Here is a 14,029-nt window from a genome sequence, read left to right as displayed (position 1 = left end):
CAGAGATATGAGGAGCTTTGGGGAAAGACAGGAAATGAATCGAGACCAACATCTGATGAATTGTGATTTTATTGAATAACTGATCAGGTGCAAGGGGCTACATGACCTACATCTGCTCCTATCTCTCAAGCTCTTACATTTATAACTTTGTCAGCAGTTGTAAAATATACAAAATGTTTTAGTATTGTGATCTTCAAATTACATTTTATTGGCTTTATACTGCAGGTAACACCAACAGTGTAGGTTCAATTCCCTGAGGTTACCACGAAGGATTGTCCTTCCCAACCTCTCCCCTCATCTGAGGCATGGTGACCCTCGAGTTAAACCACCACCAACAATCTCGCTCCAATGGGAGGGCACCCCTATGGTCTGTTAGGACTGTGGTAACTTTACCTTCACCTTACATTTTGGAAATTTTCAGGAGCATCAATAAATACAAATGCAAAACATGAAGATGAGAAATGTGCACGTTACAAAATAAGGCAAAGCTTGTGTTTAATTGTATCTGACATATGTATAACGTGTTGTGCTTGCTTGTTCTATCATCAAAACTTGAAATCACAGAAGGGGCCCTTTAGCCTGTCAACGTCTGACTCAGTTCTGGGCGCTTATCTGGAGTTGTATATGATTACAACATTTTCCTTTTATTGTTTAATTTTCTCAACATTGTAAGTGCCTTCTCAGCCTTCAAACACTCTTCCAACATCTTTTATCCTTTATATAATGTATGCAGAAGGGGAATTGTGCAAATCTTCATGGAAATGTACTGTTTTGTTACTCAATAAAACTGTCCCTTCATGACATGTACAAGACTACATGTGGTATCGTTAACAAACAAAAAAGCAATTCTGACTGTGTGACATGAGGTTAGAAAGCAAAATTCACAATAAATGAATAGCAAGATCAAGTAAGGAGAATACAAATACTGTACCACGCAGGGAAGATTACATGCCTTATTTAAAAACTGTAAGCCTATTAAAGATCTGTCTTTCGTTATCTGAGTCCTATGCCCAAATGTTATTTGGTGCACCCTCCCTTCCAGTAGCGCACTTGGGATTATAACGCTGCAGTTTTATAGCTCCTGATCTTGGAAGGAAAGAATCAGTAGCCATAACAATATTCAACCGAACACAACCAAATCTTATTCCGTGTGCTCAGTATGAATTTAGTTCCAATTTGGTGGAGGCAGCCTTTCTCCTCAGCAGGTGGTGTGAATGAAGAATGTTGTTCTGATACTACGATGACGCTGTGGTTTCGTAGAATGGATTTCACCCACTTGCAGGGGCATAAATTTTCATATGACTAAATGAAATTCATCTGCTGAAACATTTGTGTATAAAACTCTGTTGCCTCAACCTGTTACTGACATCTGAAGAAAGCAAAAGACTGTTTTCACCAGGACTAACAATTGTAAATGTTGCACAAGGGTGATGAGGATGCAGTTTCAAATGGATAACTGAAATCACAACAATGAAGGAGATGTCCCAGAATTAAACCAATTTTGTCTTATTTAAACGCCTTTGTGGCCTTGCTTATTTCTATCCATCTAAACTCCTCCAGCCTTAAAACACACACAATTCCTTTCTCCACACTGACATTAAAGTCAATTCCTCTGATTCTGGTTTTCTGTGCATCCATCTTCTGCCCTTACCATTTCTTCCAGCCAAGTCTTCAGTTATCTGGTCCCCATGCTGGCTGTGGAATTCCCTTCCCAATCCTCTCCACCTCCATAAATTTGGTTGGAAATCATCTCTTTGATCAAGCTTTACTCTACTTGCTATCTGTTTTTTGTTTGTCTCAGCATCTCAGCATCGAGTTGTCTGATTATGTCCCAGTGATCACTCTGGGACACACTTCTGTGCTATAGATAAATAGGTAGAAGTTCTTGTTAATGCTGAAATGTCGACGGTGAGAGCAGAAAACTAGTTGAAAGATTGCAGAAACAGCAAAGTGGGACAGAACCAGAAACAAGGCTGACGGAGGTAAGTTACTAGGCTAGACTTTAAAGATCAAATAATAGAGTAATAATTTCAAGAACTGAAGGGAATTTTATAGGATAGATTCTGGAAGAGGAGAAGGCGCCAATATAAATTCAAAATAAAGCAGATATTGTTGAACTTCTTTTTTGTCTGGAATAGACTAGCAGAGTTAGTAATTAATATAGGAACATAATAGTCTTAATCTAAAAATTTCTCATGCAATACACTACAATGGTCCTGGGTGTGACATGCAGAAAGTCAAGTTCCAAATCAGGCAATGGTCATGTTGCTACAGCAGGAATTAAGGCACTGGATTCTTCCCCAAGGGTCTGGACAGTCCCTGCCAGAAGACCATCCAAGTGTCAGACATTAACACCACAACTGTTTTCTTCTCATCCAATGTTTACACATGCAAACTTTCCAACAGTGCCCGGCAAATACTGTATTGGAACAGGGTGACTTTTATTTCACTCTTCTTAGCATAGAAGGATTAATGCGAATCATTACATTCCTTTTGTTTTCCTCTTAACTCCTCAAAGATTGGAGATGAAACGGTAACCGTCCTTGTCTTAGTATGCTGTACCGGACACTGTATTTAATAAAAAAAACTAAAATCTGAGCTACCTCCTATATCAATTATTCTGTAAGCCAGAACACGGAACTCAATAACACTTGATAAGATCAATTGATTGTGTACTTTGTGCTCCATTTCTAACTGGTGTTGCATTGTACAGGATTTATCAGCTTGCTGGTGTTGGCATTTAGTAGCTAAAGGTTACAGGTTTAGTATTGTATTGGTGATACCTAATAGTGAATATAATTTCTCAAGGCTTTAGACTTTTGAAAGACTTAATAGTTTTACTTCAAATAACAGAGGCACCATTGTGTTCTCAGGCTCACAGATCAGGTAGTCATCTGCTGAATGGAAATGAATGAAAGTTTGAAGCTGACCAGCCTGTCATTCCCAGGATTGATTAATCAGATTTGAACACTTTTCTTTCCAACTGACATGTGTTCTGCAACTTATTTTAATTTAAATAATGCCTGCAAAGCTTCATTTCTTCACTGAACTGGTTTTTGGATTGAACCCACACAGCACAGAGTGCTTTTTTCTTCTTATGGTAGGCTGTTACGTCTAGCTACTCTCAGCCTCTGTCTATCAGTGGTCACAGCATCTTTGCGACCTACTCTATTATTCTGTATCTTGGATATTCACAGCTGGCTGTCTGAAATTTAATAATTGTAGCATTGCTCAAACTGAGGAAATGCTTTTCGCCTAATAATCATCTGAAAGCAATTAAGTTAAACAAACTGTATATATTAATTTGACATTTTGGTTAGTGCAAAGAATTGTATTGAGATTGGAACAGATATAAAAACTCTTCCATATCTTAATGAATTAACAGTGAAGCTGCACTTTGGTTACCCTTCCAGGGTTGAGTTAAACACTCCTGTGCACTATTGTTACCAGGTAGCCTATCCAGTCAGTGTACACAGAAGCACACTGACGGTATACCTGATGTTTAAATCATCATATACTGCCAGTAAAATATGACACATATCTGAAGCTCAGTCACTCAACTGATGCAAAAGGAAGAGGAGCAGCTTCATTTTGAGAATCAATTCCATATTTAATAAGACAGATTATCTCCATATTTTAAAATGTTATTACTTTTCCTTTTTATTTTTACTGCTTCAAACTGTTGTTTTTTTTAAAAAAAATACTCAGTTGACTTCATAAAGGAAATCTATCAGACATTGTACAGGGATGATTTATTGATAAACACACATTCAAAATAAATAAAAGTAAAATGTACTGAATTCAACTGAAAGCAGCTAACCATGAAAAAGACCTTTGCTTTCACGTTGTAATGGGAACCTCCACAAATGTTTGCATTAATATTTATGGTTTGAATCCATAATAAGTTACTGCTTAAAAAGTCTTTTCTGGATCAAGTAAATAATTGTAAACAGCTTTAGTAAATAAAAACTCAAATTATATTCCTGGATGCATTGCTGGAGTTAAAAGGGATGCCGGCTGTTTTGTGAATTGTCTGTTCATTGAAATACCAATACTATCTATTTTTCACTGTCGGGATATAAATCACTTGTGTCTTAATATCCATGAGGGCATCACTTCTGTATTCATGCATCAAAATAAATGTAGGCCATGGCTACATGATAATGAGATGCAGGACAGTTAAAAAGAGGGACTCTGAGCTCTGCTCTTGCAGTGCAAGCATTAATTAGTTTTGATCATCAAAACTCTGCTTCAGTTGCAATAAAAATAGAAGACACCAGTAATACTCAATGCATCAGGCAGCAAATGTGCTGGAAATAAATCTGAAATGTGAGCTCTGCTTTTCTTTCCACAGATGTTACCTGAACTACCAAGTATTTCTAGCATTTTATGTTTTGGATGTCCAGCATCAGCAACATGGTAGTTTTGCATTTTTGAATCAACCATTGTTTCATATCGCTGCTAACTATAAATTCATGAGAAAATATACAAGGTCACACTCATTATTAAAGCTGGCACTTGCTGCATCTTCTGCTGTTGGGAGGTGAAGTTTACAAATGATGTAGATGTTGGAGAATGAAAGGTAGAATGGCAATTGGCTCAGAGATGGAAATGATGTGATTGAAATTGCACCTGTAGAGCATCTATTATTTTGAGGACAGTATGTGTAAAATACACTGTTACAGATGACAACTCTTACATTATAAGTTGACTGGACACCCCTCCCAAGTGTGCTTATTAAGAAAGGAACTCTTTGAGATTTTCTTGTGTAAATATGCACCATAATTTAAATGTTCAGAGAATGGTGGATAAACTTTAAGTTTCCACAGACATTAAAAGCAATGAAACATAACTTTTGCAAAACTTGTGTCTTTTTATGATGTTAGAGTATTACATGTTATCTATGCAGTATGAAACAAACCTATTCAAAACAGTCTCCCACCACTGCCCAGTCTGTTCAGTGGCTGACCTGCACCCAAGTTGTACTTGCATCTTATCAACGTGCACCTGAAACCTAATTGTATCAATATGAAAGTGACAGTGTATTGGCAGTCTGTTTCTAGGATCATATCATATGTTTTTCTATTATTTTTACTTTAGCGGATAAGAAATTAAATGTAAAACATATGCCATAGTATATTGCAGCAAGAACCTTGGATAACTATTTCCAAGACATTATTATTAGTCAGTAAAACAAACAACACTTCTAAAACAGCAACAAGCATGAATTAGATTGCATTTAACGAATAAGCCTAATCTTACAGTACACTGGTGTTTCATCAGAGAGCGGAAATTAGGAATTTTATACCAAAAGAACCTAAGATGTGAAACTTCTACTTATTAATATGTTTGTTGTGAAACATACTCCACTAGCTCCAACACTTTCATCTATAAATTCTCTTTAGTTTGGTGTTTAAGTTAGCATCACATGGTGTAGACAGTAAATGTGGTGGCTAGATTACCTTGTGGACTTTTGCTTTGCATCAACTCCTTGGATATTAGGCGATAAACCTGGGGTAAATGTTAAGGAGCATATAGAATCTGCCCTGTTTCTATGCTGCTATGAGCTTAAAAGTTGAACTATTGAACTAAATTTGAATTGACAGATATGTAATTCTAGGGCACCACAGTAATATTATGAATCTATATTTATTCTAATAGTTTTAATAATTGGAAAATTCTGCTGGAACTTTACTTGCACAGTTTGGGACAAATGAAAGCAACACAGCATCTCGGCTGCTAGCAAGATGTGCGGTAATTATATCACCACTCATAAAGGGCATTTGAATTTCAGAATGTTACCACAATTCTTTCTGAATGTTGAAGTATGCTTTTAACATACCCATTTTCTACATTATTAGCTCGGCATTATTTTTGATTCAGATGGCTAATTAACCAATTTCGGCTGTTTAGTAAGTGTCCGCTCTTGCTTTGTGTGTCTGCATCAGGCAGTTTCCCCTAGTGTTCACTGTTCCCTACACGCTCCGACGGTCGGGTTCACGTTAGGGTATTCCACTTCGCCTGACACTTCCAGGGCCCTCTCAATGCGGGGGGAGGCGGAGTATATAAAAAAAACAAGCAACTGCTGATAACCAGGTCTGAAAGGGACATAGGTTAGAAAGCGTCATGTGGCGTTTCAGCGTGAGAAATGCGACTGTGTTAAAAAAAATTCCTGAGCTACTCCTTGTCACCCACGAAACTCCTGTAACTGTGTTACAATAGTTATTGCTATTATCGCCTGTGGCTCTGTATTCTAGGTGAAAAATTAGAGCTTTTTTTTGGTTGAGGGAGATTGAGGTCCCTGAAATTTCCAAACCAAAACCAAAAGGAGGTAGCAATCTGCCGCCTACACACAGGTTGGAAACAAGTGACAGTCACAGGGTCGGCTCTTACCTGGACACGTTCATTTCGCGAGGGGGCCGTGTGGCTTTGTCGTACGCAACTTTCGCGAACACGCCAGCGATAATCACAAAGGCGATGACTCCGCAGGTGATGTAGACCGTGCTGTTGGTCTTGTCTTTGCTCGGGTCGTACACGTTCTCCAACTCGCCCAGATCCGGGTCGGTGGTAACTTGAATCTCCACTTTGGGGGTCACGTAGTTTTTGCAGCCATTCTGCTCCAGGCGGTAGTTCTTGTCCTGGCAACAGTAGCGCATGTAACAAGTACCACAGCAGTAATTGTAGGAAGTCCTGTTGCATTCGAAGTCGGGGTCCCACTGGCCGGCCACGTCGTAATGACCCCGGCATTTCTCGGAGTGCTGCAGCACCAGCGGCTTCATCTTGTTCATTTGCAGGACGGGCACCACCACGGTCGTATTGACTGGCGCCGGGTTGCCCCCTTGGCGCCGCGGGGACGAGGCCAGCGTCCTGTTGTTACGGTTCCTGCCTGCCCACACCAGCAGGCTCAGGGGGTCCATGTAAACCAGGAAGAGGAGTAGGTGTTGCTGCATGGTCTCTGCCAAAGGGGGGGCAGGGTAGCTGTGGTGGTTACTGGGGAACTGCCCCTTTTCTTTCAACCCCCTCCACCCTCCCCCTTATTCTCCTCTCTCCGAACACTCACTGACAGTGGCGTTATGTGGCCCACTCCCAAGGAGCTGGGCTAGCAAGCAGTTCCCACATGGGAGCGATCCGGAAGATCCAGTAGAAACATCCTCGTCCTCTCTCTGTGTGTGTCTCTCTTTCTCAATCGGGCCGTGCAAAAGAAATAGCTTCAGGAACCTTGCTTGTCTGGTGGTTGCCCTGGTAGAATATCAAACCGTGTCGCTCTCCACTGCGGCAAAATTGGACTGTTTTCGCCCTCCCGAAAGGAGAGAGAATACAAAAGTCTTTGGTTTGTGAGGATCAGACTGAGCTGGAACTAAATCCCATCGCTGGGGGGTTGGCGGCTGCGGAGAATCGCCTTCCTCTCTTGCGGAATGTAGAAGTTTAAGGGGAATAGAAGCCCCTTGACACTCACCACATTTTTGTTGTGAGGTGGGGGAAGAGATTGATCAGTTTCCACTGCCTAGGCTGGTTTGCCGAGTGCTAACAAGAGCAGATAATAGAGAGAGAGAGAGAGGGGTAAAAAAGGCTGGTTAGAACACTGGAAGATAGAGAGCGCTTTCTACGTGCAACTGACGATAGGAAATGGGGAGATGCACCTAACTCCAAGCACACACACACACACACACACACAGACTGAAGCAAGGAGCAGGATGTGAGAACACTATTCAGTGCTACTCCCGAGTAGTGACATGGTTTAAGAGAGATTAAAAGGGGTGGGGGAGTGGGTTACGTTTCAGTGACGGGAATCCTCGCTGTTGGAGCTAGTGCTGTTCTGGGATCCTGGCCGAATTGCCAGCTATCTCTCACGCCCCCCCACCCCACCCCCCAACACCCCTCCTCCTCCCTGTCGCTGCTCCTTTGTTATTCATTCAGAGAGTGAGCACCTTAAGACTCAGATAACAAGGTGTAGAGCTGGATGAACACAGCAGGCCAAGCAGCATCTGCTGTGTTCATCCAGCTCTACACCTTGTTATCTCAGATTTTCCAGCATCTGCAGTTCCTACTATCTCTGATACAACCTTAAGACTTACCCGCGTCCACACTGCTGCTTGCTGGCGGCTCACACAGAGGATCTGAGAGAGAGAGAGATGCTCAGACACGGCCCGCTCCGCCTCCAGCGAATGTCAATACCCACTCGAATGCTCCGGGCAGCGTAGCCTCGGCTCCTGTCTCCTACTTAAAGAGCCTCCCTCCCTGCTTTCACCACCCTCAGGGGGTGGGGGGGTAAAAAATAGGCTGAGTAGGAGAGAGGGTATTAACACAGACTCGGAGGGGAACGTTTCTACCCCTGTCAGGTGCTCACTGGGACCCCAGCTCTAACTCACTCCCAAGTGGATCCCTTTCTGCATCAGGCTGCCGCTGAATGAACGCTCAGGCGTTACTCAGAACTGGCGAAACTCTTCGGCAAAGGCAGTCATCACCCACACCCTACTCCATCTCTGAGACTTGATCAATGCCTCAAAGAAGAACGAGCCGTTCATTGCAGGGAGGATGTGAAACAGTTGGACCAGGAGGTGGCTGTGGTTTACAAACTCTAATATAGGGTGTGTAGTGTTGCTAACCCTAAGGTCAGAATTGTGTGTGGGGGAAGAGAGAAAGCGCTATTTGCGGAATTGGGCGGTTCAAGGAATTGGTCTATAGGATGGCTAGCACCCATTCTGTGAATTTGTTACTGCCCAATAAACGCAAATACCTTAGCCATTAAATGGTTGTAACACCAAACACCCTAGACTGGCACCAGCAATGGATTGGAGGCTGCACCCGTGCTCAATTCGATCAATCAAATCGGCTCATTGCCTTCCGTCGAAATGGGGCCTCGGTACAAGTCCGTTCTGTTGTAGCTTTAAAGACACCGTAGCCCGATCTTACAACAAACATTGAAAGTGCCGGAGAAACTCAGCCGGTCTGGCAGCAAGCGTGCAGAAAGAAAATGCAGTGAACTTTCGAGTCCTTCTTCAAAACTGGGATCCGTGAATGACCTTTCTGTTTCTGAAAGGCAGCCCGATAATCCGCCAGCGGCTGCCGTTTCTCTCTCGCTGCTCCCATTCTAATAGCAGCGGGCCAGTTTGGGTTTGAGTTAAATTGACACCTTTAGCCTTTGGTTCTTGCTAAGTGATCGATACTGAGCGCTCCACGGAAAGAGAATATTGTGGTGGTGGTGGGACACCGAGAGAAGAGGAAAGAACACTGGGGTCGCTATTTTCCACCGCAGGCAATAGACCTGTCCCTGCACCTCTGACGCCCATGGGGCCCGATTAACCCCATGGTCCCAGGCCGTGCTGTGACATTAAATTGCGAATATCTAATGCACTTTCCCTGACCACGGGGAACACTTAGCCCGCTTGCGGTTTTTAAACAGTGGCAGATGTCTGCAAAATGTTCTGCACGTTATATTGAGATGAATTCTTTCCCAGAAATTCAGCAGGATCTCTAGTCCCCCATACCGTTGCAAGATATCAGCTTGTATCCATATGCATTTGTAGTCCTAAATCTAACTTGATTATAAAATAATATGCAGAAGATTGAGTATTTTAATGACTTGCTTATTTCATTTCTAACCAAATCACAGTCCCTTAGGAAGGGACACCCATGACAATAACTGGCAGCATTACTGTTCTCTGGTTTTAGTTTTAAAGCTCACATGGTTGTTACAAATGACCAACTCAAGAGTCCTTTTATATTTGCCCAACAAGTTTTGATGTGTGCCTAATGTGGTTTACCTTGAAGTGATCAATTAAGGCAACCACATTGACTAAAGGCAGGGTACTTCGCTATGCATTCAGATTATTTACTTACATGTCTTGGCGAACAGATTCGAATTGTCCATAAAAACCAAAAGAACTTCGGATGCTGCAAATCAGGAACAAAAACAGAAGTTGCTGGAAAAGCTCAGCAGGTCTGGCAGCATCTGTGAAGAAAAAAATATCAGTTAACTTTCAGGTCTAATGACCCTTCCTCAGAACTGGGGTTCTGAGGAAGCAGTTCTGAGGAAGGGTGACCGAACTCGAAAAACGTTAACTCTGATTGTTTTTCTTCACAGATGCTACCAGACTTGCTCAGCTTTTCCAGCAACTTGTGTTTTTGTTCGAATTGCCCATAATTCAACTTGAGCAATATCCATATCAGAATCGGCGATTAAAATAAAACAAATCGTATAATGAGACAAGCTGAATGCAATCAAGAGGTGATTGTTACAGGAAGGTGCTACACCACCTTATGCATTTCCTTTAGAGGGGAAGGGGCGTTCTGAAGAGAGTCAAGCCGGACTCAAATGTTAAGTGATTTCTGAAGAAGGGTCCAGACCCGAAACGTCAGCTTTCCGGCTCCTCTGATGCTGCTTGGCCTGCTGTGTTCATCCAGCTCTACACCTTGTTATCTCAGATTCTCCAGCATCGGCAGTTCCTACTATCTCAAAATGTTAACACGGTTTTTCTCTCTCCACAGATGCTGCCAGCTGAGTTTCTCCAGCACTTTCTGTTTTTATTTCAGATCTGCAGGATCCTCAGTATTTTGCTTTTAGTTCAGGCTTCTGACTAAATTATGGAAGTGGGTGTTTCTAGCTCACGCGGTTCTTTGCACGATTTCCAGTCAGTGTATTAAAGATTCGTGTTGCTGACAAAGAGGCATCTTTACACTGGGGCTCGAACTCGGGAATTAACTGCGAAATTAACTCTTTAAAAAGAGATTAATTCTGCTGTGTCAGGAGTGATTCTAAACATCCATGCTGCACTATTGCATTGCGGACAGAATGAAACCGCGTGTGAATTTTGCTTCTCATAGCCGGCGATGCTGAATAGGATTCGGGAGAGCTCCAAGCAGTGGGTTAATAAACACAAAAAAAGGTACAAGGCGATAAAACCTGATCTGTCCCCTGAAACATCTCGACATGTTTAAAGATCAGGGGGGAAAAAATGTGGTGAGATTTGGAGCCCAAAAGATACAGGCGCTCCTGGTTGCCAAGCAACAGGAGAGTATCAAAGTTAGCAGCGGATTCTCAGATTTCCTTCTGTTTTATACAGAAGTCATTTTCGTTCGATTTACTGGTTTCTGGGGAGACGGTGGCGCCAATTGAGATTCCTTTAAAAAACATCCCTCTCCCTGTTTAAATGTGGTTATCGAACCCGCTCTCTTGGCTACTTGTCTCCCCGCCTTATGCAGCGGAGTTGGGGGCTCCGCGCAGAGAGCAGTGGAGACCGTGAGACAGAATGGACAGAGGAGAATGGGGGTTAACACAGCTCTGTCATCCTGAATATCGCCGCTGCTTCCAACTTCTTCTTCGAAGGATTTCCCCCCCCCGCTCTCTGTCTCGTTGAATCACTCCCTATTCCCGATATGAAGGGCTAGGGACAATATTCCGCCTCCGAGTGATTTTAATCTTCTCCTGAGGAATTTGGAGCTGGCCAGTGAACCATCAACTTTCTAGCAACTGTGGTATTTCTTTCTTTAGCGCCGCCTGGGCAAAAAATGTATGAAGTGCCATTCTGCTTCAACACAGAATAAACATTTTGAAAATATTTTTTAAAAAAACAAACTAGCTGGTGCACAATATCCCAATACCTTTTTAGGTGCACACAGGTAACATATGGAGCTAATCCAATTACATGTGCAATGTACTCATCATCACTTGACTATGGTGAATAACTTCCATTGTAACTTTCTATCGGAAGCGTTAAAACAGATTAAGGTTTTTAGGATTGGGGTTACCAGTCCCTCCCCCAGTGTTCGGATCGTTCAGGAAAGTCCAGGGATTAATTTGCAGAAGTTTCGAGTGCAATTCATTGACTTAGAAACTTTGATAATAAGCAGGTTGTTCACAAATACGCGAGTATAATTATTGTTTAATGTTCACTATTTGTGTTATTTCGTCTAACTTCTGATTAAACTCGGATATTTCGTGTTTTGCTCAATTCTCCTCAAGACAGGAAGATGCAATACATAGCTTGACAAATCGGGAAGCATTGTCCTAGTCTGTTGAACGCGAACAAGTTATTTAGGTGTCACATTAACCAGGCTTATTGGAAAGTGAGGAAGCGGGTTTCCTGTCCGCAATGTTTCAGTGCAGATTGTCGTTGCCGATTTTGAAATCAATCTAACCTGTTGCCAGGCTACAATAGCTGGACAGTATAATAGTATTACCAACCGCTTGCCTTTTCCTATCTGAATACAGGAATTCTGTCAATTCAATCCATTACTGGACATATCGTAATCAAAGTCGAAATAATTCCTGTCTATTTCTCGGCTACATTTGTTTCCCTTCAGTTCTGTTAGACCTGATACTTTCTGTTTCTCGTCACAGATGCTACCCGACCTGCTGAAATTTTGCAGTTTTTTTTTCTTCCGGTTTTAAAAGCAAGTTAAATTAAAATGCATATGATGTTTATAAACTGTTTTGTTTCCTAAAACGAGGCTTTCAGGAATAGATAAAGCTCAGGTTTAACAAATGAAATGTTCCCAATCCCAGATCAAACTTGAACGTTCTACTCTTTATACCCAATCTTCTTTCACGTTTTTTCACATTTCCTGTTGGATTTTGCATGGGATTTATTAGGCAGATGAAAATTGGACAACACATTCTAAATAACTTTAATTAAACAAAGAACTGCGAATGCAGGAGATTTGAAACAAAATCAGAAATTGCTGCTGAAACTCAGCAGGTCCGGCACCATCTGTGGGAAGATTGCAGAGTTAACGTCGAAATGTTTTCTGAAGAAGGTCCCGACCCGAAACGTCAGCTTTCCTGCTCCTCTGATGCTGCCTGGCCTGCTGTGTTCCTCCAACTCCACACTGTGTTATCTCAGACTATTACCATCTCTGATGTTATCTGTGTTTTCTTCCTAATTCTAAATAACCCTGTGTGTGCTAAAAATTATGCTAGTAACCAATTTCGGATTTTCGGTCAGGCTGACAGATTGGTGCACTTACTAGAAGCTACATGCATTAAGCAGGAACAAAAACAGAAATTGCCTGAAAAGGTCAATAGGTCTGGCAGCATCTGTGGAGAGAAATCAGATTTCTCTTAGATGCTGCCAGATCTGCTGAGAATTTCCAGCATTTTTTTTCTGATTTGCAACATCCGCAGTTCTTTTGGTTTTTATTTAGATTAAGCAAGACCCTGTTCATTACATGCAGAAATAATATGTCCACACAAGGTCTGTTTCAACTCAGCAAAACAGATGACAGCCATTCTCCAGTTCATTTCTCAGGGCAACGCATTGACAAATCAAAATCAACGTGCATGGTTTAAAGTTTAAAACAATAATCCTGACAGTTTGTTGTCAGTCATTATCTAATGGAGGCATTCTTCATGGCAATGCCTTTGTTAGAGTCCAATTGCCAAACAGTCAACAATTCCGTCTTATTCAGTATTAATGTTCTTTTCCCTTTACAGTGGAGTTCTTTCAAATTGACCTGATGAGTGCAAGGCAAAAAGTTGAATGAAAATGTGTCTTTTTTTAAGCAAAAATCAAGTTCAGTACTACCAAAACTACAAATTACTGTTGTATTGTTTTAAATTATTTTTAAATTCATGTATATATAGAATTTTATTAGATTTCCTTCACTGTTACACTCTCCCCTCATCGCCAGTCCTGCCAAAAGTACTGACTCATTCTCATTCTAGAGTGAAGGGATGCTGAGGCTTTCTTGAAATGGTCAATCTTCATTTGTTCTTCTAAAGCTTAAATATTCTGGAGTTTAATTGATGATGGAATACAACACAGCTCAGATCTTGTCTTCATCCTGCATTTCCATAATTAGACTTCGAAGAAAGAGTCATAGAACAGTGATCAGAATGAGAAGCCTAGTTTATTGTCCCCCTGTCTAACTTAGACACTGAACACAATCAATATTATTTCAGAGATAATAGGAACTGCAGATGCTGGAGAATCTGAGATAACAAGGTGTAGAGCTGGATGAACACAGCAGGCCAAGCAGCATCAGAGGAGCAGGAAAGCTGACGTTTCGGGCCTAGACCCTTCTTCAGAAA

At 41.7% G+C, this 14,029-nt stretch overlaps 1 protein-coding gene across 1 annotated transcript in view; it reads right to left on the bottom strand.

Annotated features, from left to right (window-relative positions):
• The window catches only part of LOC109927404 (protein shisa-6-like), a 486,467-nt gene that overhangs the window by 469,701 nt on the left and 2,737 nt on the right, over window positions 1-14,029 (bottom strand). Inside the window, exon 2 of the mRNA XM_048610992.1 lies at window positions 6,394-6,944. Coding sequence (XP_048466949.1) covers window positions 6,394-6,944 — 551 coding nt within the window. The remainder of the gene's footprint in view (window positions 1-6,393; window positions 6,945-14,029) is intronic.

This window comes from Rhincodon typus, chromosome 23 (assembly GCF_021869965.1).
Source record: "Rhincodon typus isolate 14 chromosome 23, sRhiTyp1.1, whole genome shotgun sequence".
NCBI classification, from domain to species: Eukaryota; Metazoa; Chordata; class Chondrichthyes; order Orectolobiformes; family Rhincodontidae; genus Rhincodon; species Rhincodon typus.
This window is presented reverse-complemented; position numbering and strand designations above follow the sequence as displayed.